Raw genomic sequence first — 27,831 nt, 5'->3', positions numbered from 1 at the left:
GACCCATGATTAGGATAGCTAGTTAGGGAATCCGATTTTCGGGGCCTACAACACGGCCGATCACCTGCACATTGCAGAGTGACCGGAAATAGCGGACCACGCGAGAAAAATAATAAGTACTCGGTATACATTACAATTATTTTACAATGGGTTTGCAACCATTGGCTCAGTATTATCCTCGATTTACAAAACTATCGAGGATAACACCGATTACCAGGTCTCAGCACGTGGAGGTTGCTGCCAGTGGAGACCCAAGGAAGATAGATGGAAACACAAGTTCCATCTATCCACCTTTCACAATAATCGTACAACTAACTTAGATATCTAAATACGCTTATATTATAAATATCGAAATCCCTCGGCGGATGGCTTCTTTCTTGAGTTTATTGAATTAAAATAAATCAAAATAAAGCACAATTAATTAGAATAAATCAAAATAAAACATAGTTAATTAAAACACATCATAATAAAACTCAAGTAATTAAAATAGATCAAAATAAAACACAGTTAATTAAAATAAATCAAAATGAAACACAGTTAATTAAAATAAATTAAAGTAAAACACAATTAAAATAAATCAAAATAAAACACAATTAATTGCAATAAATCAAAATAAAACATAGTTAATTAAAACAAATCACAATAAAATTCAAGTAATTAAAATAGATCAAAATAAAACACAGTTAATTAAAATAAATCAAAATGAAACACAGTTAATTAAAATAAATTAAAATAAAACACAAGGAATTAAAATAAAACCCAATTAATTAAAATAAATCACAATAAAAAAAAAATAAAAAAAAACGAACCCCTGAGTCGAGTTCGGATAATAGAGAGGACCCCTTGAACCCCCCTTGACCAGTGTCCACCAGTAGTCAGCAATCGTAGGAAGACCTCGTCGAGTTCGGATAATAGAGAGGACCCCTTGAACCCCCTTGGCCAGTGTCTACCAGTGGTCAGCAATCCCGGGAAGACCTCTACGAGGTCCGCGGACGCGAGTGAACTGAGGATTTTTTATTACGCGCTCGTCTTTATGGGCTCGCAGCGACTGTGAACTTGCGCACACTGGTGCGCGGACAGGTGCGCAAACATTGAGTGCACTGGAAACTCGAGCGCACCAAAAATTATTTCTCGATTAATTTATTATTTCTAATAAGGTAATTGTTATAACAATTACCTCTCTGAGGAATATTGTTAAACGTTCTGTCAGCTGTCTTATAACGCAAATTGTTATTGTTTATAACAAATATAAATCGAAATATAGACGAACTTTCAAGATATGAACCGTGTAATGAACTTTTACATGTAACAAATTTTACTTTATTGCAAACTATTAAACAATGACTATGTCTTAATGTTTATGACGATTGTTAAATAAATATTATTTAATGAAAATGTGCCTTGATAGCGTTTTAAACAAGGAATTCATAAAAATTTGTAGAACAGTAGGATTTCTTTGATCGACGTTTGATTGATATTGTCCTTGACAATGACTGTTATATATTTTAGAATGGACACTAAGGTCATAAACACCAAGACATGGTCGTTGTTTAATAATTTACAATAAAATAAAATTTACTGCAGGTTAAAGCGCATAAAATGATCCATATCTCACAAGTTTCCGTATATTTCGATTTCTGCTTCTTATAAGTAATAACTATTTGCATTACAAAATAGCTGATAGAATGTTTAACAAATCCCACCGAAAATATGATTGCTATCAATATTCTATTGTCGAAAATATTTAACGTATTGTTATTTAATTTCATACAAATTGAGGTAAGAGAAAAATTCTATTCTATAAACTGGGCCAAATTTCCGGAAACTGATCAATTAACATGCGCCAATTACCCGCTGTCTCATAGTTGTATCAGGTATATAGATTCTTCAAGGAGTTTGTTAAGTGGTACATTCATCTTTTAAACTGGATTACTGCACATGCATATTCCCGCCAAGTCGCATTAGTCGGGGATCTACCACTCTGACCAATCAGCTTCTCGGAATCTCCCGAAGATAGCCGAATGAACCGCTCGGGACTGGCCGAATGTAACCGAAGTGTCATTCGTTTCGGAGAAGTTGAGGCGATACGACGCAGGAGTTGTTTGCTCGTGCCAGAGTGAGTGTTTGACAATTATCTTTCATCTTTATTCATATATATTAATTACAAGTACCTTCATTAGCTCTCTATCGTTACTGTCCTTTAATATTTATCCTATTTAGACTAAGTAATCTCAAATTAATATGATACCTAGGTATCGGTTTACTCTTCGGTTTCACTGTGTACCAATTAATACAATATTTACGTATTTCTGATTCAATTTGTAATCTTTGCGACACACCACGTGTTCAGTAATTGTTAATTTGTAACGTAACTATTCTTAACGTAGTGTAATTACTTAAAATTATGTTTATTTTCTGTTTCAGAGTTTCGGTTTGAAAGTACGCACTACCGTTCTGAGCATCGCTGACTGCCTTCAAACGGAATTCGGCGGGAAGTTGGTGAACTCTGGTAAGTTATTATAATATTTATTATAACAACAAAGTGACACTCCATTACTTATTTTTATATCGTTTTTAACCGTAAGTGAAATAATCGTGATTTTCTGGTGTGTGTTAAGATCAAATGAGAATTTTTTCGAGCGATTTTTTCAATGCATATATTTAGTTGAAGCACATTCAAAATGGCTTCTTAGAATGTTACAAAATTTAAACTACAATACTTCGAGACATTCAAATTAGAAATGTTTGTGATTTACGTATCTCATTCGTGAAATTGTATTAAAATAGATTATAGATAATTTCTCCTGTCTTTTCATATGAGATTATTGTATTTGCATTTATATGTATACAGTTTTGGGTGTAAATTTGATTAATACAAGCTGCATAGTTTATCATGCTTTTTATCAAAGCATGTGTAAATAATGCAACTTTGGTACTGTGGGATATGAAAGAGAGTGTCATTCGATCACTCAACAAGCTAGTTGTGAGTGGAGTGATTTCGTTATTCTTCTTGTTATGCGTTATCAATTATTCATTCCGAGTTGTTACTCTGAGTTGTCGTGTTGTGTTATTATAATCAAATCGTGTTCGTGTTATTAAATTTAAAGCGTTGTAAAAGTGTTGTGTTTAATTAAATTATATTCACATGAAACTTAACATCTCCTTATTAAATCCCATAGTACTTGTAATGATTTTCTGAATATGTAGAAAAGTGGGACATGGATTAAATAAAACAACAAACATGATTGTAGCATAGTTATGTATTATGCTACAACGTAATTTATAAATATTAGAAACTGAATAATTGTTGTGTTATATTTATCAGTAAAAATAATATTGAGTGTAATAAATTTGTCTTGTTTTTTTTCCAGTTTCTTTAAATGTTGCATCACTGAACACTAAATCAGATGTCCCCTGAGACGGCCTCTCGCGTAACCCTGAACACAATCTGAAGTTCCACCAGCAGAGACTGTAAACCCTTCCATCATTGGGTGAGTCTTTGCATGTCTTTTTTATTACTCCAGTTCCCAATCATGCCATAGGACGATTAGTCCAAAGTGGCATAGGCAACTGGTTGTATATATGCTAAATTTGGAGAGTACAGTGAATGTGGGTATACTATTATACCTTCGAATAGTAACATTAATCAATTCTATTTTTTAGCTAGGGTAGTCGTCTTCTTATACATAGCATTTTCTACAACTCATACAATTAATACATATTTTATATTTGGACAAAACAGTATTAATGCTCTTAATATTCAATGCATATTCTTGAGTCCATTGTGTATATGAACCTCTATAGTCAATATATTGAATACATATATGATGAATGACATATTAGTGGAGGAATGTGACAACCTCCGACTTCCTTCTTGCACAAACCAATATAATCACACAATCATAATAAAAAATTGTATGCAATGAGAATATCATTGAATAGCTTGATCTAATTTCATATTTTATAATTTTTCTTAATGACTGCATTTTATTAAATTAACAGTTGTACTTTGTTTAGTTTCAGGAATCGTCGTGGGATTAAATTTCTAATGTATCAAAGTAAACTATCTATAAAAACATGTTATGATACATTTGCCTCCGCTTGAAGAACATGAAAAAATTTTTGTTATTGCGAAGATCAAATGGAAATTTTTCTTTACGTGATAATCATCATGACACCCGTGCGAACTTAAAAAATAACTCGTTAAAAAACAACATTCGTTGCGTATGGGTTGACCGGGAGGTTCGGTCTGTACTCAAAGTAGCCTTCTGGCAATAAATCGTGTATTACGCTCGATAAAGTATTGTAAAAACACCAAGCTATTATTAGTTGCTCAATTGAGTAAACTTATAACATAGTATGTTCATATATATCTCTTGTAGTTTACGCTTAATAATAGCTTGATATTCGGTGCGTGAACGACTTGATGAATGGTGACTCTATGCCGATGATCCCCTTCGTCTGGACGTATGTTTCTGCGTTGCGATTAATTTAAATTATTGTATGTGTGCGTGTATGTGTGTGTTCGGCATGGGCGTACTAAGATTTAAGTTGATTATAATGAAACTCATTGTAAAAGGTTGATAGACGTTGAACTTGTGTTTCCGTCTATCTTCCTCGGGTCTCCATTCGCAGCAACCTCCACGTGGTGAGACCTGGGCAATCGGTATTCGATAAATATACCTAGCCAATGGCTGCGAACAAGCTATTATTAGTTCACTTTGCTCGCGAGTTCTTTACACGGACTTAGTATACGGCGCTATGGCGTGTAGGTATACTAAGGCTGTTTACCGATCCCTCTGGATTCTCCGGAGAATTCAGACATCGGTCGCGAATATGCCTTCCCTGGCGTAGCTGCATAAGTATATTTGGATTGAAAGATAATCGTGCCACATCTGTTAATCGCCTCTCGGGAGATTGGTGCCCTACAGCGGAGACGGTTACGGTCTCAGCTTCTCCCATCGCAGATCGGATGTCCATTATTGGCTCCGGCATACGCTTTGGTTGGTCGCTTGGGCTTTAATCGGTCGAGTCATTCACCAAATAGCCAGGGGGGATTTAAGGGGTTTTTGTAACCAGGTTTTTGAAGGCACGTTTTGAATCGCATATTCTTTACATTTTGCTCTCAGTTTACACATTCATACAGTCACATGTTCATATATATACATATATATTTATTTGATTTTTTATTAATATTTAAAATCCCTGTTGGGATTCATTTCTGCAATACAAGATGATATAATATTTTAATTACATTACATATGCTCATTGAGCAAACTTATAACATAGTATATTCATATATATTTACTGTAGTTTACACTTAATAATAGCTTGGTATTCGGTGCGTGAAGGATACGATGAGTGGTGACTCTATTTCGATAATCCCCTTCGTTTGGACGTATGTTTCTGCGTTGCGATTAATTTAAGTTATTGTATGTGTGTGTTCGGTGCGGACGTACTAAGATTTAAGTTCATTATATCAAGACTCATTGTAAAAGGTTGATAGACGTTGAACTTGTGTTTCCGTCTATCTTCCTTTTTCAGAATTCAGACATCGGTCGCGTTTTTTGTATTACTTCGGTATCACTAGTCTTCATCATCACTAAGAGTAACCACCACCAACCACAACTAATCACTCACCACGATTAACTACTAACCATCACTGACCACCAACATCCACTAACCATCGTTAACCACCGGATTCTACTAACCACTGGCCTTCCACTAATCGAAAGATTCTACTAACCACCGGCCTTCCACGAATCGAAAAATTCTACTAACCACCGGCCTTCCACGAATAGAAAATTCTACTAACCACCGGTCTTCCACTAATCGAAAAATTCTACTAACCACCGGCCGTCCACCAATCGAAAGATTCTACTAACCACCGGCCTTCCATCAATCGAAAGATTCTACTAACCACTGGCCTTCCACCTATCGAAAGATTCTACTAACCACCGGCCTTCCGCCAATCGAAAGATTCTACTAACCACCGGCCTTCCACCAAATCGAAAGATTCTACTAACCACCGGCTTTCCTTTACTACCGGTGGTTAGTAGAATCTTCCGATTGGCGGAAGGCTGGTGGTTAGTAGAATCTTTCGATCGGCGGAAGGCCGGTGGTTAGTAGAATCTTTCGATCGGCGGAAGGCCGGTGGTTAGTAGAATCTTTCGATTACTGGAAGGCCGGTGGTTAGTAGAATCCTTCGATTGGCGGAAGTCTCCGGTGGTTAACGGTGATTGGTGGAAAGGCTGTGGTTAGTAGAATCCGGTGATTAGTAGAAGTCCGGCGGTTAACGATGGTTAGTGGATGTTGGTAGTCAGTGATGGTTATTAGTTAATTTTGGTTAAAGATTAATTGCGATTGGTGGTGGTTACTCTTAGTAATAACGAAGCAAAAACTAGTAATATCGAAGTAACAACTAATGTTGCTAAAATAACTATTGATACTACTGTCACAACTAGTGATACTACGGTAAGAACTTAATGTATGTACATAGTCTATAATCTCTATACGTTACTCCTACTAGCGTGGTGAGATGGCGTAACTAATTTGTTAAACGTCTGTACACATGAAGAATAAATTATTAATTAAGAGTCTCTCGATCGACGATTGAATCGAATGAACGACAGAGCCATTTGAAAGCATTTAGTTTCAACCTCTTCGAAGTTCTATATTTTCAAAATAAATTATGTTATGAATAAGAGAACTTCTACTTCAGTCTATTTTAACGTTCACATTTAGAAATCGTGTGCAAAACTGTCAAGTGAACTGCGCAGGGTCATGTGTGCCAAACAGCCTTCTGCAGTCTTCTTGTAAATGTCAAACTCCTTCAACGTCCCTTCATTCGGGGCATAATAAAATTAAACAAGTGCAAAAAGTGTGAAGATCGATACAAATATATGATATTAATTCTAAAATGTTAGTACTAATTAGTCAATTTTGCATCGTGCTTAATAAAAGTCGTAAAACAAACATAACCTCAGAAATGTTTATATTGTGATGAAGATTAGCGTAAAGGTTTTAGGGTTTCAAGTGAGTTCGTCTACAAATTAATGTCTACTGTGAACGTATCCTCGTTAAATGCTACTTAGAATGACGTTAACGTTGATTTTTTATACTCGCAATGTTTTCTTATCATGTAATGTGGTATTAATCTATTTATAATGTGGCGATTTTGCCAAATACATATTTCTGAACATAGGTTGTAGCAGAAATTATTACCAAAAAACTATATGAAGCAACATTAACAATGAAACGCAAACCCCAAATGACATCGATCAACGCAACAGCTCCAAAAAAACACCATTGGGCAACAGGTTTGTTAGTTTCTATGGAAGACCCTAAGCTCAGAGTAAAAGAAGATGACAAAGTAGTTGTTATTAAGGATAAGTATCCAAAGGCTCAGTTCCACTACCTGGTTCTACCGAAAGTAAATATCCCCTCAATCTGGCACCTTAAAAAGGAGAATGAGGATTTGTTGCTCCATATGGCTAATGTTGCTGAAGAGTTAACTAAGGGGCATGAAGATTCGGAATTTTTGTATGCATACTATTATTCTTAAGTTGAGACAAGTTAATAGTTATAAGAGGAAGTACTTGTAAATGTTTTCTTTATAGAATTGGCTACCATGCTGTACCAAGTATGCAACGATTACACTTACATGTAATAAGCACAGACTTCAACAGCCCTTGTTTGAAAACTAAGTACCACTGGAATTCATTCATAACACCCTTTTTTCTGCATTCAACTGGTAAAGATTTTTTTCCAAGAGTCACTCTTGCCATTGTTTTTTAAATTAAGTATATTACTTAAATTTTGTACCTGTTACAGATATCCACAATCAGTTACGTGAGAAGGGTGAACTCAAAAAATTAAAATCCGAAGACAGTGCACAGCATTTAAACACTCCGCTTAAATGTCACAAGTGTCCCGAAACTCCGAAGAACATGCCCGAATTAAAAAGACACTTGCTGACACATTTACCGAATCAAAGAACTATCGTTTAACAAAATAATTGTTTACTCAAGCTGGTAGATGTTTTTTTTAATCTCTAATTCCCTAGATTATAAATACCGAACCGATTAATTACCATGTGCAATATTAGTTGGCGACAAAAGGCCAATAGAGATTTGTTACGCTAATGTTGCTAGACATGCAATTTTAAACTACTCTGAATTTTCGCGACGTACAAGATTGTACATACGTTTATTAAACAAATATATCATTCTGTATATAATTACCATAATTTATTGCAATCCCGCACCCACCGCGCCAATAAAAAGTTTTTATTCGGATAGGATAGGTTGTGTAGAATAATAACAGAAAGATATACGGTATTTCGGAAAATTTACTATAAATAAACTTGATGTTAATAGGTCATGTCGCCTATATAATATCAATTACATGCTAGCTATTTACAGAGTCTTCTTATCCAATGTGAAGTATTCAGTGTGTGTACGAGTGAATCGTTGTGTGCAGTGGTGTATCTAGTGTGTGTGTGTGTGTGTTTTCTGTGTGGCGTGTAAGTGTACATTAGTCTGTATACATTTAGTAATACTGCAATTAATAGTTGAACCGTCTTTATCACGCCGAAACGGTAGGCAATCAAATAATCGCAAGGCCATGGTTGTTATTGCTTGCGTGTAGTTGAATTAGTGCATCCCGAGAACGAATTTTTCACATTCTTTTACATTACCACCGACATCCTCGCGCCTCTATTAAGTATTCATTCTTCTCGCGAGCGGTATAAATTAAATTAACTATATATATTTTCTCGTGTCACGTGATCGCGTTGACAATGTATCCATCTATCATCTCTCAACAAATACGGGCTAGAGATTTTAAGTTTACTCGGCTAAACGTAAGAGTGGAACTATGATACAAAAGAAAAAAGAGAGAGATTTGTGAGCGCCGTCCTCCCCGGGGGACAGGAATCTCAGTGATTGACCAGTCTCTGAAGAAACGACGGAAGTAACTACTTTAAATATAATAAAAGCGACTACCCTTCCCCCGGGCGCGGGAGAGGGAGAGCCAGCGCCCAAAATGTAGGAAACGCGTTTCCACCTGAAAGTTTGCAACGCCTGCATAAAACGTAGAACCTGCAAAGTTTACTAACACACGGTGGAAACGTGTCGGCCAGGCGTCGTCGTGTCACCGACCCGGTGCGTTGTGATTAAACGCCTCGGGGGTCGATGGAACGGCGTCGCTGTGGATACGCGCACGTTCTTTCGCAGAGGGAACGAAGCGAGGGGGTTCACGTCGACAGAAGCGAGGAACTTTTTAATCGGACATAGCCGTGAACGATCGAAGCCCCGGGGTTAACAACATCCACGGACGACTCTGAGAAAATTTTAACAGACGCTTTTCGACGGGCTGCTTCGTTCCGACGGAAAGATCGCGTTCGATTTTTTACATGTTTTTCTTTTCATTATGCCTAGCACACGTACACGCCGCCCGAGACGCTACTCTCTCCGTGAGCGGACCGAGATATGGGAGAGGCGAGGTTAGGATGAAGGAGGGGGAGGCCGCATAAAGGCAGCGCAACAACTATCGGAATTCCTCCGCGCGATCGATTCTCACTATATATATAGTTGAAGGGAGAAGAAACAGAGAGAGGGCGACGGGATGGCTCGTCGAGGCCGCGGCGCCCCGCTTTCGCCCGCAAGCACCGTACGTGGCACGCCAAAAGCGGTCATTTTGGAAAGCCACTGGACGCAAGGACAATGATGGTCCGCGAGCGAACCACCATTATTTCGAGCATACTTCGCGTGGCATCGCGGACACGACGATCGACCCGTCTCTCGCCCTATCTCTCCTCCGAATACCCTGTTTAAGTCTTCTAAGTGTCACGCGAAGGAGGAGGAGGAGCTGTGTGTACGGGGGGATTTCTTATACATATAATACACAACACGTCACGGTAGATAATCGCATGAGCGCGCGCGGATCGAGTCGTGGGCCGTAAATAGGTAACGTCAACGAAATATTAAACCTAAGCGCGCGCGTGGTTGTGGCCTAAACCCTACGAACGATCTCTCTCTTCTTTATACACGATTTTCCTAACTACTATTCACAATTCATAAATACTTTGTATATCTGTATATGTATATATGTGTGTATATATATATACTTTTATATAATATATATATATATCTATTATTTATAGAATATTTATGTATAGGTAATATACAAGTATCGTACAAGTTTTTGCTTTATCGGCCACGACTGGATCGCGCGCAAACGTTTCGAATAGCGTGTCGAAGCCGTGTGTCTCTATGATGAACGCGCGCCCGGCAGTAGTATTTACAGAAAACCCTAAACTATTACGGCTAAGGACAATAATATTAAATACAGTCGCAGAACGTATTTACACGTGTGCGCGGCCGTGTGTACACACGACAAGGTATCTGCGCGAGGCGCGTGTACACGCGTACGCGAGCGTGGGCGCTCGTAAATAGTTTAATACTAAAGTAGTAGCAATAGCAACGGTTGTCGTAAATAATAGTCGCAGTGGTGGTAGCGGTAGTGGTACTAGCAAGTCTGTGTGTGTGTGTATGTTTAAATTCTTACGAAAACGTATATGTGTAGATTTTCGATATATCTCGCGGGAACGTAAAACCGGTGAAAATAAATAATCGCGGGGGACGAGTACAGTAATGCAATAAATTAAATTGGAATTGTGTATGTGTGCGCGCGTGTGAAAACAAAAAACAATGAGAAAACAAACGAAAACAAAAAAAAAAGAAGAAAATGGAACACGATGAATGGAAAAATCGCTTAAATAACGTGCGGACATATTGTTTTACAAGGGGCAGAGAACACTTATGTCGGTAATACATGACGGAACAGTTAATAACAATAGAACGTTAACGATATAACTGTATTAGCGATACTAAATACTAGAAAAATTATACTAATCGTAAGAATTAATAACGACGATAGTTTGAGAACGCGATTAATGAATGTGCTAAGTGTGTAATACGTGTACGTTTCTGGGTAATTTTGCATCTAAACGGGATACTAACGTCTCTTAAAGCTATCCTTTTAATTTTCTATCATCTATCTACCTAACTCATAGTGTCACGTTCAAGCGTGTCCTTAGTCTTTCACGAGGGAAGAAAAGATTCATTATTCTCTTCCGAACTCCACCGCTTTCCTCCTTTTGTACAACACGTTTCTTTTTGTCATTTCGTATTCCTTGAACAAGCCGCTCGAAGTCTTGTCTTCGATTAAGATCTAAAAAGGTTGCTGGTTCTTCCAGTTCTCGGTTATACACACATACTCGATTCGAGTCCGCGGGGGCCAGATCGGGGAAGGCGATTATGAGAATCGGGACTAAGAAGAAAAACGTTTTACGCGCGTTGTAGAAAAACCGTGGCTGGACAACGATTTTTGTACCTAGAAATATATCTATCTACCTATATATAGAACACTATTTATACATATTAATAAGACGCTTTACGAAGCCTGCTCTTCGTGGAAATCGCGCTAATATTTACAAAGTATCGTGGAAAGAGGGCAACGAACAACGAGAGAAAAATACTGTAGAACGTGAAGAGAGCAAAGGGCGGGCCGGAATAACGCGCAACATTCCGGTGACCCCTTTCAGGCAACGTAAATGGTTTTTCTTTTATTAAAGCTGCAAAGCGATACGTTGTCCCCCACTGGATTTTTCTGGACAATTTTTGGTTGACTTCGACTATATAAATTGACGCCTAGATCTGCGGGGACCGACAGCCGACGTAATCTCTTCAGTCGCCGTCGATACCAGCATCTAAAAACTCGTCTTTAATTCTCTATGTAATTTTCGCTACATTTGGAACGAAACACCTCTTCACGCTGCATGGAACGCGCGCGATCGAATATCGCCCTTTCGTTTGATCGCGTTTACAACAATCTCTTTCTCTTCGTGTATTCGTCTCTGAATTATTCTATATCTCGTTAATTTTGACTACGTTGTTTTCTTCGTTAGAAACGCGTTACGACGAATTGCGTGTGTGTGGAGGAATATTTGTGGATGAAAATAAATTCTCTTTTTTTTCTTTTCATGTTTCCGGGCGACCTCGACCGCGAGCGTCCTATCAGGCAGCGCGAGCACGCGCACAGCTATAAAAACTTGGCTAAAATTTTCCCTATTTTTTTTAATCATTTGTATATTGCGCGTGCTAGAAAGAATACGTGCAGTCCTCCCATCGAGATTCCCCGTAATCGATAATAAATATAGAACTATTAACGTAACCGGGAGAAAAATTTATTAACTGCACGATACTACGCATTTTCCCATCCACCACCGAGTCGCGCGCGGTTAACCTCGTGGGGTGGAGTGTTTGACTTTCAATTTGTTTATCTAGAAAATTTCTCCTAAGCTGTACAGAAAACGCCGTTCGATCGTACTAGAACAACGCTAAACTTATATCCTAGAAACGTACCATTCCTAAACGACGAGTCGCAATTACCCTAATCGAATCATCTATTTAGAATCGCCTTCCCTCTGGCCACGAACGAGAGAAACGTGTTTCGCGGTCGGTTGTCGCACCCACCTCGCGGACTTTTCACACTTTTCCATATACAGTCTACAACAGGATGAAAACCTTTTTCTCCTCTTCTTTCGTCCGTACTTCTCCGTCCGTGAAAAACGATCACTGTTCAGTCTTGTTTGTTTAAGCGGTGGTCTCCTGCAGGCCGTAATAGTGGACTCGCATGTTTTCGATCGCTCTACACCACTCCAATGCGAATCCTTCGGGATCTTCGAGATAGTAGGTTCTGTTTGGCTGTAACCAGACAGGAAAAACAAGTTGACGCGGACTTCTATAGCTGAAATACGGCACGGCGTAAACAAGGGTAAACGAACCGGGCCAAGGTCTGTTTTGCTACTATCGCTGGCATAACTTTATTTTTAATCGTGGTAAACATCGTCCGGGAAATAAATTTACGTGGACTTGCCCCGGGCATTCCGAAAATAGCAGGGCTTGGAATTGTTATTTCAGTTTGCGATCTACGTTTTCTCTATCTACGCCGACTTTCTTTAAAACAAGTGAAGATTTTCTCGTTGATGATAAATAAGAAAAAGGTCCTATTCAGACGGTGGGTATAAACGAATATTTCGACGAGGTGGAAGATATCACTCACCGTGTGGACGAAGAAGATCTTGAAACTCTTCGGCTCGACCCTTAGCTCCGGGCTCCAGGGTATCTCGCCCTTGAGCACCATGTTCACAGGATCGACATAGTATAGGTGTGGTCCGGTGGTTAGCAGGAGCATTCTCCGTCTGGCGAAGAGGCCTTTCCTCTTGTTGACGAAGCCCTGCTTCAGTATAAGGTTACCCTCGACGAAGACGTCCCACTGGTTGGAGGTGTGCTGCTTCTCCAGCCTGTTCCTGATCTCGTCTGGCGTCAGATCGGCGATGTTACCGTCGATGTTCATCGTTCGTCTTCTCGGCTGTTTCTCGACGACCGTGTTGGTTTTCCGCGCGGGTTTCTCGCGGTGGGGGGTCGTGTCCTCGTCGTCGTCATCGTCGTCATCCTCGCCGATACCCAAACCAAGAAGCCTGGTCAGCTGTTTATCGTCGAGGCCGGGTTCAAGGTGATCGGGAACCCTGTACTGCGATCTGAGCTCCTCGTGCTCGGACGTACCGGGTAAGTAAGGGTAGATCGGCGGTGGTGTTTGTTCGTGGAGGGTCTCGAAGTCGACGCCCTCGAAGAAGGGATGCGCTCTGATGCTAGGGTATCCGGCGCCGTGCTCGTCTTGAGCGCCCAATCTCTTGGTCGGCTCGAGCACCAACAGCTGACTGACCAACGATCTCGCCAGCTCGCAGAAGCCGTCTGGTATCTCGTACTCGAGCTTCAGGATCTTTTGGAAAATCATGTATTCGCTCCTAGAGCGGAACGGGGGCAGACCGGAGACCATCTGGTAGACTATACAGCCGAGCGCCCAGAGGTCCGAGGCTCTGCTCGCTGTCTTGTCGGTTAAGAGTTCCGGCGACACGTATTGGGCGGTACCAACGAACGAGCCCCTCCGTTCTCTTCTATATTGCTGCTGCTGCTGCTGTTGTTGCTGCTGCTGCTGCGGGTCGTCCGAGGTGGTGTGCGTCAACACCGTCTCCGGGTCCTTGAGGATCTTCGCGCTACCGAAATCGGTGATGAGCACGTGCATTTTCTCGTCCAGCAATATGTTCTCCGGCTTGAGATCGCGATGGATGATACCGAGACCGTGGAGGTACTCGAGACCACGGAGTATCTCCGCCGAGTAGAACTTTGTACACTCGATGTCGAAGGAGCCAACCTTGTTGATGTAGGGCAGGAGCTCGCCATTTTTCGCGTAAGACAGGACGAAATAGAGTCTTTCCACGTCTTGGAACGTACAGAACAAGCGCACGAACGAGTGTTTCGCGCCTGCGAGCATGTTCAGCACTTCCTTCTCGCGTTTCACGTACTCGGTCTTCTTTTCCTTGATGATGTGACGTTTGTCGCACACTTTGATCGCGTACTCCTTGCTGGTGTGAATGTCCTTGGCGAGGTAAACCTGAGACCATCGAAAACCAGGCTGGTTAAGAGCTGGTTAAGGGCTGGGTATCGTTTGTTCTTAGAGATAAACAATCACCGAAATTTCAAACATTTTGCAAATTCATCGAAGTATAGGTTCTCCCCTTAACCAAATTCCTTGTACAGCATTGCGCCAATAGAAACTGATTAAACCAAGAACACTGGTTACATCGATACTACTATTTCGAAGTAGGGAGGAGGGGTTGCTGGACGGGAGAAAAAGTTCTTTTCTCGGGATCGGGGGCGTAGGTCGAAAGTTTCGTAACGAGGGAGAGAAAGTTTGAGAATCACTGGAGGATTAGAGAGGGGAAAAACTCAGTCCCCATTACTCGTCGGTGTTAATTCGGAGCTTCTTAACGATTTAATCGAGTTAATGGGATAATACACTTACGGTGGAGAAGCTACCCTCGCCGATCACCTTGCCAAAGATGAAGTCTTTGGGAGTCCGCTTGTGCGTTGGCGGGTTGATGGTGGTAAGGGCCGGGTTCGCGGTTGGCGAAACCCGGGGCGCCAGGGTGTTGGCTGGCGCAACCACACCGTTGGTCACGTCGTTCGTTGGTGGAGACATTTTGGACACCGGCCCCTCCACCGTTACTGCCGGCTGTGGCGAAACGGTAAGCGCCTGGTTCGCCACACGCTACAACAAAAACATCCACGACTTAATTACTAACCGGTACCTTGGCGCGTTTCTTAAACGCGGCAAAGATACCCAAACAATATGTTTCATGCGCGCGCGTTTCGGGCATGGTTCTTTTACGACGGACACGGTTTATATAGAACGACCACCTCGACGAATCAATTGAAACCATCGTGTGTATCGAGACGACATCCTTGCGATCCTGAAAAGTTAATTGGAACACCGAGGAAACACGAACTCGCACGCGCGTCCGGGTGTGCTTAACTCCTCTCATCCGCCTACGATCGTCCGGAAATGAAGCGCCGGAAGTGACGTCACCGAGAGAGACCCGCACGTGGGCTACACGCCGTGCAGGTCTGGATGACGGGCTGTTCAGCAGCAGCCGGTCGGTCAGAGTGTCGAGTGATTCGGTGTGAAACGAAAGCGCGCGCGCGTTCGTATCTCACGCACGTTCGAGCACACATTTCAAGGCTGTGCGGGCCAATCTATTGCGAGATACTTAATTGACGATATCTCGATCGAAGAATTGCTGCTCTGGCGCGAATAGTTGACCTCGACTCCGACAAACTTGGACGAGTGAACGGATAAGTGCCAGGTCGAAGCGCGCGTTTCACGTGCGGGAACGACGCCGCGTCTAACAATGAAGAAAATAACGCTGGACACAAAGAGCAGACCATCGATTCTTGGGATTGTTATCGTAATATCGTATTCGGTCTTCGAATGCTAGTTTTCTCCGTGAGGAGGACAAAAGAACTCGAAGACATTTATAGGCCGGATCACAAAAGGAATTCCGCTTCGTCCAGGTCCAGACAAATATTTGCCAGAGATCGGTGCCGTTAACGCTGACCTTCAACGGTAGCAAACACATGACCTACGGGCCCGAGGAGGGTCGTTTTGTAATTAGAAATTATTTCCTCTTACGACGTTGAATCGCTCTTACATACATATTTATGTCTCAGAAGCTACTCTAATGGAAGACGATACCAACGAGAACGACGGAATACGTCTTCGGCGTAATTGGCCCCACGGAAGGGGCATCTTGCAACAGATGCCTTCCTACCTGCGTGCATAATGGGGGGTCAACGAATCCGGGACCTGATCAGACGACAACGCTTTCTGTGGTCATGAAATTCAATGAAACCCCAAAGGGTGCGGCGACGCAAGTGAAAGAAGGGTTTCGGAAAGGCTGTGTACGTAGGACACACATACGCGCGCGCATAGACAAGCACGATTTTTAAACGTCGATCGCGCTTCATTTCCGGCCCGAAAGACGATCGCGAGCCGACCCTTTCGCCTGCTACTTCCTTCCTTCCATTACCATTGTGTACTTCCGCCGAAAGACGGATCCCGCGTTATATACCGGTGGCCCTTACAAAAGAAAGGAACAAGTTCCCATCCTCGAACAAGGGAATCCGGATGATCCTCGAAATACGGTTCTCTTGCCGCCGTCTCGCCCTTTCCCTCCAATGGGGGAACGGTCTTTGACCGTCTAGGACCGGTGTACGCTCTTTGACTCTCCAAACAAGCTTTACTAGCTTCTCGTCGAGAACGCAGAAGACGAGATTGGTAGGTATTTGATGTTAACGGGACGTAAATATCGATGACATCTTAACGAGGCTCCGAAAACGGGAAGACAGAGTGGAAATAGAACGCGATACAAAACGAACCTGGAAGAAGGATAGTTTTTCGAGCGACAACACTCGTAGACTCGAAACCCTTTAACTCTAGTAAGGGTGTACTGGTGCCCGAAACTTAGGCGTATCGTAACAAATTTACGAGGATATAAGACTTGGCAGACTATTAAATTTCCAAAGCGGTTTTTCGACCGTATACTGTCTGGCCGATCAACCCTTCTTTATAAGGGATACGAATTAATCAAAGAAACCGAGGCGACTGGTTCGAGACATCAGACACCGGCGAGGAAGACGTGCCAGCCGGACAGGAGGAAGAAGGAGGGACTTATATTTAGAACGATGAAAACGCAAGTCGGCAAGGCCCTTTCTTTCATCTTCTTCTTCTTCCCAGGCCGGTTACGAGGCGGGCCCCACGGCGTCAACCATCCGTGTCAGGCCGTCGACCTCGTCGAGCATTTGCCCGAGAGCCACCCAGCAGCGGCCCTACTCCCCTCTGCTTGGCTGGCTTTCGCTTTGCCCCGCTAGTTTATTTATTTGCTTATCTATTCCTTGGTCCCTTGACTCCTGCCTCTCTGTGTCTCTAGCTCGCTCCTCGCCAAGGGATAACCACCGACGGATACCGCAGGACAGAGACTCAGCTTCGATCGCTAGATATCAACGAGAAGTCTCGGTCGGGGCAGAGGGGATAATCGATATACCGACTAACGTCCCACCAGACGACCTCGCAATTTGCTTAGATCGTAGATACGTACAGGGTGAGGCACTTGGAATTACCACCTCGATCTCCATCATCGGTGGTGTTTGTTCGGAAAAAGAGGGTCGTACGAATATAGGGAAACACATGATACGATCTCTATACGAAATATGTTTCTGAATCCACTTGTGATACAAGTCGTAGAAGTTCAGAGTCCGAATCAGAATCCGTGACGAGTTGAAAATAAAACAGTACAACCTAACGGTACGACAGTTCAAAGACAATTCTCAAAGTTAACCATCTTAGAGGCATTTCGATGACCCTGCGACACTTTCGCGTTCTCTCGGAATAAGTTTCCTCGAGGACTCGACGGGCCATTTTTGTCGGAACGAGAACGGAAGGCAGACGGTCGCGAAAAATGCGACGAGAACAGGCAGTGGAGCAAATTTGCCGGAAGGAAAAGGAGGCGAGACGCGACAACGGCCTCGGATCTTCTCGAAACGAATAACTTCGGGGGGCGCGCGTCCGTTAAACTCTCAGTCCCTCTGTCTCTCTCCCACTCGCGGCTCTAAATATGAGTATGCTCCTCCCGCGATCGCTGAATCACCCTGTACATACACACAAGCCAACAGCATTCCAACGGACATTCTAATTTTAGCCTTACTGGTCTCGTCGTCTCGTTCTCTCGCGGAGGCGCGCATTCTCTCAGGGGTTCCGCCGCGCGCGTCTCTCGTAACGCTCGATCCGTCCCCGTCTCTCTCTCTCTCTCTTTCTCTGCTGCGAGCTTGTGTTTTTCGTGCAGGGCGCCGTGTGCTGCCCTCTACCGATGGTACGCGGCGACACTTTCCTCCTTTCCCTTCGCGCCGCCTCACCGCGCGCGCGCGCGCGACCGAAGCCAGGAAGAAGAAGACGACAAGCAACGAGAAAGAGAAAGAGACAGAGAGCAATGATCGTAGACCCTTCTCCTCACCCGTCTACCCGCCCCCTCTGACGACCCTCTGCCCCCGACCCGACACATCGCGCTTTTCGCCGGCTACCCAGAAGGGACTACGCCTATTGGCGCAGGCGGCCAGCACTTTTGCCCGTGAATGAGATGTTTTGCATTCGCAGACGCTGAGAAACGTGTCGCGCGCGCTTGCTCCGCGACTAAATTGGAACACGCCACGGCGCGGTGCCTGCTCGAGAAAGAGAACGAGGGAGAGAGAGATAGATAGATAGATAGATAGATAGAAGGAGGGAGGGAGACTAATAAAAGGGCCTACAAGCACAGCGTCGATTTTCGTCGAGGGTCGATACCACGTCTCGCCACGAATGAATTCTTTCATTCCGTGCACCTGATACGCTTGTTTGCTTGACTCGGATCTTTAAGCGGGAATGGTGTTGGTTATGTGCTGGTCTAATATAAATGCGACAAGCAATGCGACCAGATTTAAGAGAAACTTTTATTCGTTAATTGCTGACGTATGTTTTCGTGTATACGTGTTCTGCTATCGATGCTGAATAATTAGGCCGAATTAGTTACACAATCTTACAGAAATATTGACCGTCAGTTTCGAAACTGCGAAAGTTTAAGCCTGGTCGCACAAGTTCGGGATGTCATTCAATACAATGTTTTAAAGGGAAGGTATATACAAGTTAAGGAAATAGCAACAGTCGTTCACCAATATCGTATTTCGACTTTTATTGCCCAACTAGGTGAGATCTACCAAGGTAAATCTATCGAGATTCTGTAAAGCGGATGTATATGACAGCAACGTTTCTAATATTCATTTTTACGTTTACTGTCATCAATAATCTCGTATTACAAGCGCATTCGTTGACGTAAGCTATTAGCGTGCAAGAAACAAGTGCAGAGGAATGTTTCTTCAACTATTCTACAAAATTAGCTGCAAGTGGTACAAAATGTAATGATTTGGAAGAAAACACCAGTTCCGTAAGATTCAGGGGTGTTCTAAAATAACACTAATAACAGGATCACTATGGAGGTGCATTAACTCATGAGGCAAGAACGAAATCGTAAACACTAGCCATCGACCACGTCTGAAATTACAATATTCAATCCGTAGCATCGAAAAGTGATCTTAAGTACAGGTACCAACGCGGATCGATACCTACGAAAGCTTCCATTAGCAGCAGAGGGTTTCGAGCTGTAATGCATTTAACCGTCTCGAGTCATTAACGGATTGGTCAAAAGCGTCGCGCGCGAGGTCAATATTTTTTTCTTTTTTTGTTTTTTTTTTGGTAGTCGTCGAGATAAATGTATTCTCAGAGACAAAGATCAAGCTACGTCGCGACCGAGACGGCCACAAAACTGTTTGCTTTCACATCGTATCGTATAAACAAGCGCTCGATCCAAACATGTTTTTTCGGTCGCGGACGTCGATGGCCGTTATAATGACGCTTGCTGTCTCTCTCACGGCCTCTGTGGTGGTCTCTCGAGTGTGCGGTGGCGAATTTCTACGGATCACTCGAGGTTCACGTGTGTATCGCGCGCGCGAATCACTCGACCTCGCGACAGATTTTTGTCAGTTTGCTTGCTTTGCCCAAAATTAGGGAACCTCGATTCGAATTATCGCGCTGCAATCCTGTTTAGTCATTAAGTTGACACGCGCGGGAAAACAACACTGTCCGTGGAACATGTATTACAGATATGTTCTAGAATCCTCGAGTTTAATAAGCTACGAACGTCAGCGCACACTTGTTTCCACTATCTAATAAATCCTAGAACGATTAACGACACAATTAACGACGTACGATAAAGATTTGAATTTTTAAACAGTTTTTTCTCCCCGAGTGCACGTTTCCGCTTCCGAAACGAATATTCATAAACAAACGTTTTAGCATCGCTAGTCGAGAAAATAATCGTACGCGCGCGCGTGTCACAAATAGAAGAATATATATATTTTTCCGTCGTAAACAGATGCAACGTTTTATTTTTGTTCCGATATCGTGAACAAGTATCGATAGTTCGAAACTGTCAAGTTGGATACATTTACCGTTTCTGTGGAAATTCGTTTAAAGTTGCCTGGTCGGCTAACGTAAACAACTTTCGAACGGCGGCGTCGAGATTACGTGCTTGCCTGTTTTGGAATCGACAGCTCGCGGCGAATTTATTTAAATACGAGCGAATGTAAATTATTCATGGTTCGAGGCGGTGAGTTAACCTTCCTCTTTCTTTCACCTCTTTTTTTCGACACACCGAATGTACGGTTCATTTTCGTTACAGAGGCAAAGTCCAAAAATTTCAATTTTCCTTCAAAGTCCTTCGATCTCGAGAAATTCTCACAATCACGAAAGAATCCCCGGCGGAAGTTTGAAGTGACAACTTGAATCTGCGGATATTTCAACAGATTTGGTATCTGACGTTTCGACGCCAGATGGGTATCACGAATTTTCTTGTGAACATAAAAACAAACGTACACAATCTATGTAGTCGCGAGTGAACTCGTAAATACAAAAAAAAAAAAAATGAAAGAAAAAAAAAGAAAACACGAGAAGCGGGAATAATCGTGTGTAACAACGAAACCACTTCCGATTCCGCGGAAGACGCGCCTTTTCTGAACAATGTTACCACACGCCCCTTTGTCGAGAGTTTTGCGGTCCGTGGGAACGTCGTCTCAGACGTTTCTCAGATATTGTATTCAACCGGTAAATTATTTAGTTCTGGATTGTTCGACGAGTTTTCACGAAAAACAAAAACAATAGATTTCGTGCGCGCGGTTGTTGACAAGCAAACGTTGGCCCCTTGACATGGCGATGAAGTTCTCTGCGTGTCGCATACACCGTGCGTACCTTCGTCCACCACATATCCTACTGTAAACAGAAGTGCGACGATTTTCGAGATTTCCGTCAGTTTTTCGTAGAATTAACGAGGTTCACTTGGTTCTGCGAGTAAACTGCGCGGCGTCACACTCTCGATATCACACCTTTCGCGGAACTGATTCAATGCGTTTATACTACGGATACGTACGGTATTAACACGGGCCCGCGATTTACGGGGGAACGTACGATTATATGGTACTTTCTTCTTCTCTTACCTTGAATAATTTCTTAAGCCTCCGGTAGCCGCGATGTAATCGCGACACGTACTGCTTGTTGGAATCCAGTTTGAATGATTAAAGCCACAGTTGCGGAAAAAACGAAAAAATCAGGAACCGAAGAATCGCGAAACCAAAAAAACGAAAACTCTTTTTGGGTGTTGTTGTTTATATTTTTGTTTGCGTTTTTGAACTGGTAAACTCTCGAGAAATAACCGGGTATGTGTCGCGGCGTCTGTTCGTTGTTATGGTTATGTTGCGAATTTCCGACAGCGTCTTGATAATGTTTCTTTCGGATCAGTTTCGGGTACATATATACGTGTACATGTATATATATGCATGCGCGGGAACCGAAGAACGAAAAACACGTTCGTGGCCGTTGAGAGCCGTTCGCTTACTGAATTCTACGCCTGGCGTGTCCCGGCTGCTAACCCGCGCTTTCCCCCCACCATCGACCACTCGTTGGCGGCAAGCCTCTCCACTACTTCTTCGCGCCCTACCACCGCGTCACTCCACCACCACCGGCCACGAGACCCGCATCCGGGAATAAGGGTGGGGATATCGAGGGGCAACGATCCCCCACCCAGACTCCAACGTCGATGGTAATCTTACCGCGAATCGTAAAGCACGCTTACCCCTGCGGTCAAGTGCGAAAATTGCAATGAAAGCATCGAGACACCACCCCGAGTCTTTCTCTTCTCGTCTTGTCCCTGTTGCGTCGCCCTTTTTCCTTTTTCCCCCTCAACGCCATGGAACGAAAAATAGAACACAACGAACTGGCAGGGTAATACCATTCCCTTGAGTCTTAAATACGTCAAATTCCTTCGACGATTTGGTTGAAAAAAAAATATTGAAAAAGCTAACAAAGTTTTGCAAATTGAAAAAAAGAAAAGAGACGAGACCGCAGATTCGAATACCAAATGAGATTCTGGGAGAAACATCTTAATTTTGACTGGCTTCGAGAGACTAGAATGCGAGGTATTCGAAGGTGCTATGCAATAGACTACGGCGCATCGAGGAAAGCGGCTACGGCATTCTTGAAGCAAGGCTTCCGAGAATCCGTCTATTTTCCTCGTTGCAGAAAACATCACGAAATTATCGGGGGTAAGCGATGAATACATTCCTTCTTCGCTAAAATCAGACGCGCTACATCGAAGGTAAATATTGTGGATACTTTGTCATCATCGACGAGCGTTCAGAGCCGACTTCACGTTTGAATTTGACCGTGCATCGCGTCGTTTGCTGAGAACAGAGAAAGAGCGTGTGGAGTGGGGCGACTGGCGGGTGTCGATGGTGGGGGAAATGGGGGAATCCCGTCGTATGCGCGTGCGCAACGTTTCTGGTGGGGTTACTCAACCGACGGCGCCAGTATTCTCTTCTCCCTCCCCGCCGGCGTGGAACTGTAGCTTGAGTCGTGCGCGCCTTGGAAGGGAGGGCATGGATCACACGCGCGCACACTGCCCTGTCTCTCTCTCTTGATGTGTTTGTTTGTTTATAGTCGCGTTCTGGGAAATACCCGACGCGAGTAACGGACTCTCGCGCGCGCGGAGCCTTGCATTCCCATTCTGGCGTTGCATCCGGTCGGTTCTCCGTGAGTATCCTCGGAGAACGCCTTCCTCAGTCTTCTTCTTTGCCCTGCCACTTAGCATTCCCTCTTTCCCTCTGGCCACTTGTACTCACGAGCGCGCCCTTTTAAAGCCTCCTTTACGTTTATTCATCCCGTTTCCGAACGTGAAGGATCGACTTAACATGTTTGTGTCGTTGACTTGGACGCACTCGACGTTTCAGTAGCGTTTACTGCTCGTCGAGATCCAATTTCGGGTAAATACTACTCCCAGCTCTATGTACTTCGAATCTGAAATCGTTTCGTCTAGCGAAGTTTTCCCGTTCGCTCCTCCACCGCGACCCCGAGTTTATTGATCGGTCTTGCGTTATGGTGTAGTTGGACGTAGCGTAGAATCATTGACAAGATCGTGCGTTACTTGTTTCTTGGGAATGCATCCGTCAGGTGTTTCCCCGTATCGTGTTTGTTGACTGATGAACTATCGGTAGACATCAATTTCGAAAACATTCGACGATAACCCGATCACGCCGTCGCAGCCGATACGATCGGGCACGCAACCGGTCTGATAAAGAAGCTTTTTTATCGCGTCCCCTCGAAAAGTAGTTCATGCGTAATCTTAAGAATGCAGCACATCAGCCACACGGCGTTCCCCTCTCTTTTCTCTCTCTCTCTCTCCTGCGTATCTACAAATCGCACAACAAATATTGTACAATGGAATTGTGTAACGTTGTCTCGCGGGGTCGCAGGACGGGGAAATCGAGGCATATCGCGCGATAAAAGTAAATATCAAATTGACAATGCTGTTCTACGGGAAACAGAAGCACTACCAATGATATCCGTTGTCATCTCGATACGAAAATCGTTTTGTAATCGAAGGAACAGAAATTTCTGGTGTCGATCGAGTTCGTTTGAACAAATGACAAATGAAAACAGAGAGGAAAGTAAAATTGTAAGCTAACGGGCGGCATTGTTTAGACTCGCTGATACGAGCCACCGTGAATACCCGTTGCGGCTCTCGTACTTTGATGTCATCTCGGTTTCAACGGTTTGTCGTCGACGGCGATCAGACGACGCTGATGGTCACGTGGCGTGTACACGTCTGTGTGTGTGTGTGTGTGTGTGTGTGTGTGTGTGTGTGTGTGTGTGTGTGTGTGTGTGTGTGTGTGTAAATACTTCTGTAAACGATTTCGGGAAGCATAAGAGCAGTGCGTGAACAACAAACGAGACAGTTGATTGTTGAATCAGCAAAGAGAAAATAAATATCTACTTTTATTCTTAACAATTCCTTAAAACATAATGCGATCAATTTGAATATCGAGATATTAGCGTAGCTTCGAAACTTCCGTGTTTGCTAGAACTTTACGTCCCGTTCTTTCGGTTCGAACTCATGACGAATGATACGCGAGCACCGTTGACGACAGTCATCCGTTTTACAAATCTAGTACCATTTGTCCGGCCCGACCGAAATACGAGTCCATTGTCGCTACGCGTAAATGCACGCTTGGGCAACGTTTGACGACAGCACCCCGCTTGGCTACGCCGATTAATATCCGCGGACTGGTCCATTTAATAATATTGTTGTCCGACGTTCAACCGTTGATATCTTGTTTACACGTCCAGCGTGGCTGTCTTACACACGGGACGACAAAGTCCAGCGTACCGAGAACGGTTTCATAGCTGTTGACTCTTCCGCGAATCGGTGGCATTATCGTTTCTTTAAATGAATAATTGCTCGGTTATTATACTGTTGCTATGCGAGCCGACGTTCTTCCGTCAGTCACTATTTTGACCATGATCGAATATTCTGTCCAACGAACGAACCTTCTGGTCATTTACTTGTTCTTCCTTCGTTTATTTCGAACATCTTTAAGATTTTTAACAAACGAAGATTAGGGCTCGAACGATAGTTATCGATTCAGTGGAATTTCTCTTAAGATTCGCAAGTCATACTGAATATCTCGATACTGACCCAAGCGACTATGGTCTTTAGACCATTTGCAGCAACTTCAGTTTAGCGATTTAAAAAAATAAAATACCTAACATTAGGTGTTCATTTTGCTTCGTAATCGTGTTAATGTATTTGAACGATCGTGTCGACGGACGATGGTCGAGCACATATCCGTCAAAATCTAGAGAGCCGCGGAAAAATTCCATCGAACGCTAGTTACGGAAGCGCGTGGCGATCGAGGCCGCCTTAGGTAAACAAGAGAGAATCGAGAATGGAAAGTGTAGCGCGGCGCGGTTGCAACCCGCTCTTGTCTCTCGAGGAATGACCTAAAAAAAAAGCCTTTTATCCCCGACGGGAGGTTTCCACTGAATATGTCATGCAGTCATCGAACTTGGGGCCGTTATTATCACGATCGTTTGCTCCAGTGCTACGTCTCAGTGTAAACAATGATCCGTCGCCGACCAAGTGGCGCGGTGGCAGACGGCAAAATACACTTACATACATGCAGAGGACAGAAACGCGCGCGCAAGAGAAGAAGAAGTCATCTCGCACGTGTGTGTGTGTGTGTGTGTGTGTGTGTGTACGACGCTCGTGATGTTGCCTCCCCGCGCTACATAATTAGCGCGCGAAAATAGATTTTTGCGAAACAAGCCGCGAGCTCCCGCTCTGGTATGTCAATGAAAACAAATCCTTGTTCCCCTTTTTTCCCCTCTACTTCTCCCTTTCTCTTTGCCGCGGCCTGGTAGCTCAAGCGAAGGCCGCCGAATACTGAAATATACTCGGCCGTTCCGAATAGTCGAATCATTGTTTGCCTCCCATCCAGCCTCACCCACGGGATCCGATGTTGCTTCTCAAATAATCTTCGGCGTCGTTTTTATCGGTTTCGTTATTTATGTGGGAAACGAACCGCGTTCGACCCAATAGTCGAATGATTGGGACCGTGCTTGCGATTGATTAGAGGTTGGTATACGAGCTGCGGCTGACTTCGCTGATCCGCGACCATTCATCGCGTACAATGGGCACGGTACTTGGGATTTATGAAAGCTTTGGGGTCCATGAAATATGTGTAGTGAAGATTGATGCTGAATAAAAAAAATAGTAATAATATTTATGACGGAAGTATGAAAGTTATTATCGATTCGGATCGTGGAGGAAAATGCAGTAGCCGAGGGAATTTCGCGAAGAAAATGGCGGCAAGCGTTTGTCGGTGGTCAGGCGTTTTGATTAATGTAATATAAAGATGTAATAATTTATGTACAAGCGCCGGAGATACGAGTCGACTAACGTGTACGGCACCGGTTGTATAACATTTAATTTTAGCTAATATGGCCAGCTTATATTTATCATCGTTCACCACGTGCGGGCGTTGAGCACAAAGCGTTAAAGGCACAATTGCGCAAATATTTGAATGTAATTGGAAAAGTTGCGACACGTGCGGTCTTGTTTATGTACTGCAGAAAATTTGCATCAATATCGGAAAAATCTGGAGGCCGTTTACAAAAAAGAAAGCCTCTCGCTACAACTGTTTCCATTTTAAAAATAATCCATTAACGGGACTCGTGCACACTGTTTATTCAACGTAATTTCAGGTAGTGACATGGTTTCGTGATATATTAAAAAGCACGAAGTGTGTGTATATGAATTTTTTGGAGTACAAACTAAAATCCTCCGGGTTTGAGGTAATGTTCTAAATGTGTAACGTATGCAAGTCGAGGCGTATTTTTAAACCGCTATCGTATCTCTTTCCGAATTGTTTTCTCACCAATTAGCTCGAGCCGTAACTCTCCTCGTAATTTAACGATATAATTGCCAGTGAACTACAGCGATTGTTGTGTTCCGTTCATGTTTTCGATCATCGTAAAATTAATGGACGCGGAATGCAGATTGCCACAGTGGGTTAGTAAATAAAACTGGACCATGACTCGGTCATCCGCCGAGTGGCGTCGTTTCAACGCGGAAGCCTGTATTTAGCGCACCCGGTATATAAACCGGCACACGTACAACGCATCTTCTAGCGTGATCTTGCAGTGCTAATGCCGGTGCCAGAAAACCCACTGGAAAATCGGTCACGAGTGACTAATCGCCGAAGAATGGCTGCAGTTCTTGTTCTACTCGCTTCTTGCGAGAGGAAACATCGAACCAGGCAGCGGCCGCGGGATAAACTACTTTGTTGCCTTTTGTGTAGAGTAAAATAAAAAGAAAAAAACAAAACTTTGATGCTTTAAATAGACCGATTGTAAATTAATTTCCAACTCTCCTTAAAATAATTGAAACAAGATATATTACGTGGGATTAAACTTGCGAGTCAAATTCTTATCATTCAATTATGCAAATAAAACTGTTAACAAACATGGATGATATAACTCCCTTGTTGGATCAGTAAATAATATTTAATTAAGTGTAAGGAATACGATACTTATATGGACCAAAGGATTTGAATGAATTAACAATAATTAACAGTACTATTTGCCGAAGTACTCGTATCCACCGAAGTTCCCGTGTTCTGTGCTGGTGAGCAGCGCATGCCTCTGAACTTTGGCGCCACCTACTTCAACCCCCGGTGAAACGGAGTGTTCGAGAGACTCGCCGCCCCGTGTGACGACGACGACGACGTTTCGAGCAGGGATGTCTTTACGTCAAAGCGGTTTCCACGTGTTCTTTAGGTGAAATTGGTAGAGCAAATGTATACACGCTTCCCCCATTGTCCTCGAATGGATTAGACTCGCGCGTACGTTGGACATCACACGCGGCTGTCGTCGATTAATCGTTTATTAAAC

The 27,831-nt window shown here is 43.2% G+C and overlaps 3 protein-coding genes across 4 annotated transcripts in view; 2 read left to right on the top strand and 1 right to left on the bottom strand.

The window, feature by feature from the left end:
* The window catches only part of LOC107191470 (inorganic pyrophosphatase-like), a 5,400-nt gene extending 1,982 nt beyond the window's left edge, over positions 1–3,418 (top strand). The window contains exons 5-6 of the mRNA XM_015580533.1: positions 2,425–2,509; positions 3,372–3,418. Of these exons, the coding sequence (XP_015436019.1) occupies positions 2,425–2,509; positions 3,372–3,418 (132 nt within the window). The remainder of the gene's footprint in view (positions 1–2,424; positions 2,510–3,371) is intronic.
* Positions 3,419–6,821: 3,403 nt separating this feature from the next.
* Positions 6,822–8,180, top strand: LOC107193269 (aprataxin). The gene is made up of 4 exons (XM_015582674.1): positions 6,822–7,035; positions 7,205–7,542; positions 7,620–7,753; positions 7,834–8,180. Exons 1-4 carry the CDS (start codon positions 7,003–7,005, stop codon positions 8,007–8,009), a joined length of 681 nt encoding a protein of 226 aa, XP_015438160.1. The 5' UTR covers positions 6,822–7,002; the 3' UTR covers positions 8,010–8,180.
* Positions 8,181–10,267: 2,087 nt separating this feature from the next.
* On the bottom strand, positions 10,268–26,843 carry LOC107193370 (3-phosphoinositide-dependent protein kinase 1). 2 transcript variants are annotated; one of them, XM_015582791.1, is made up of 4 exons: positions 26,817–26,843; positions 14,932–15,177; positions 13,129–14,520; positions 10,268–12,770 (listed from the first exon to the last, which is right to left on the bottom strand). In XM_015582791.1, exons 2-4 carry the CDS (start codon positions 15,106–15,108, stop codon positions 12,660–12,662), a joined length of 1,680 nt encoding a protein of 559 aa, XP_015438277.1. In that variant the 5' UTR covers positions 15,109–15,177; positions 26,817–26,843; the 3' UTR covers positions 10,268–12,659. The 2 variants fall into 2 exon arrangements, with proteins under 2 accessions (XP_015438277.1, XP_015438278.1); XM_015582792.1 differs by lacking the exon at positions 26,817–26,843 and adding an exon at positions 21,543–21,598.
* Positions 26,844–27,831: the final 988 nt, after the last annotated feature.

Source organism: Dufourea novaeangliae, unplaced genomic scaffold (assembly GCF_001272555.1).
Source record: "Dufourea novaeangliae isolate 0120121106 unplaced genomic scaffold, ASM127255v1 scaffold7, whole genome shotgun sequence".
Classification (NCBI taxonomy): domain Eukaryota; kingdom Metazoa; phylum Arthropoda; class Insecta; order Hymenoptera; family Halictidae; genus Dufourea; species Dufourea novaeangliae.
This window is presented reverse-complemented; position numbering and strand designations above follow the sequence as displayed.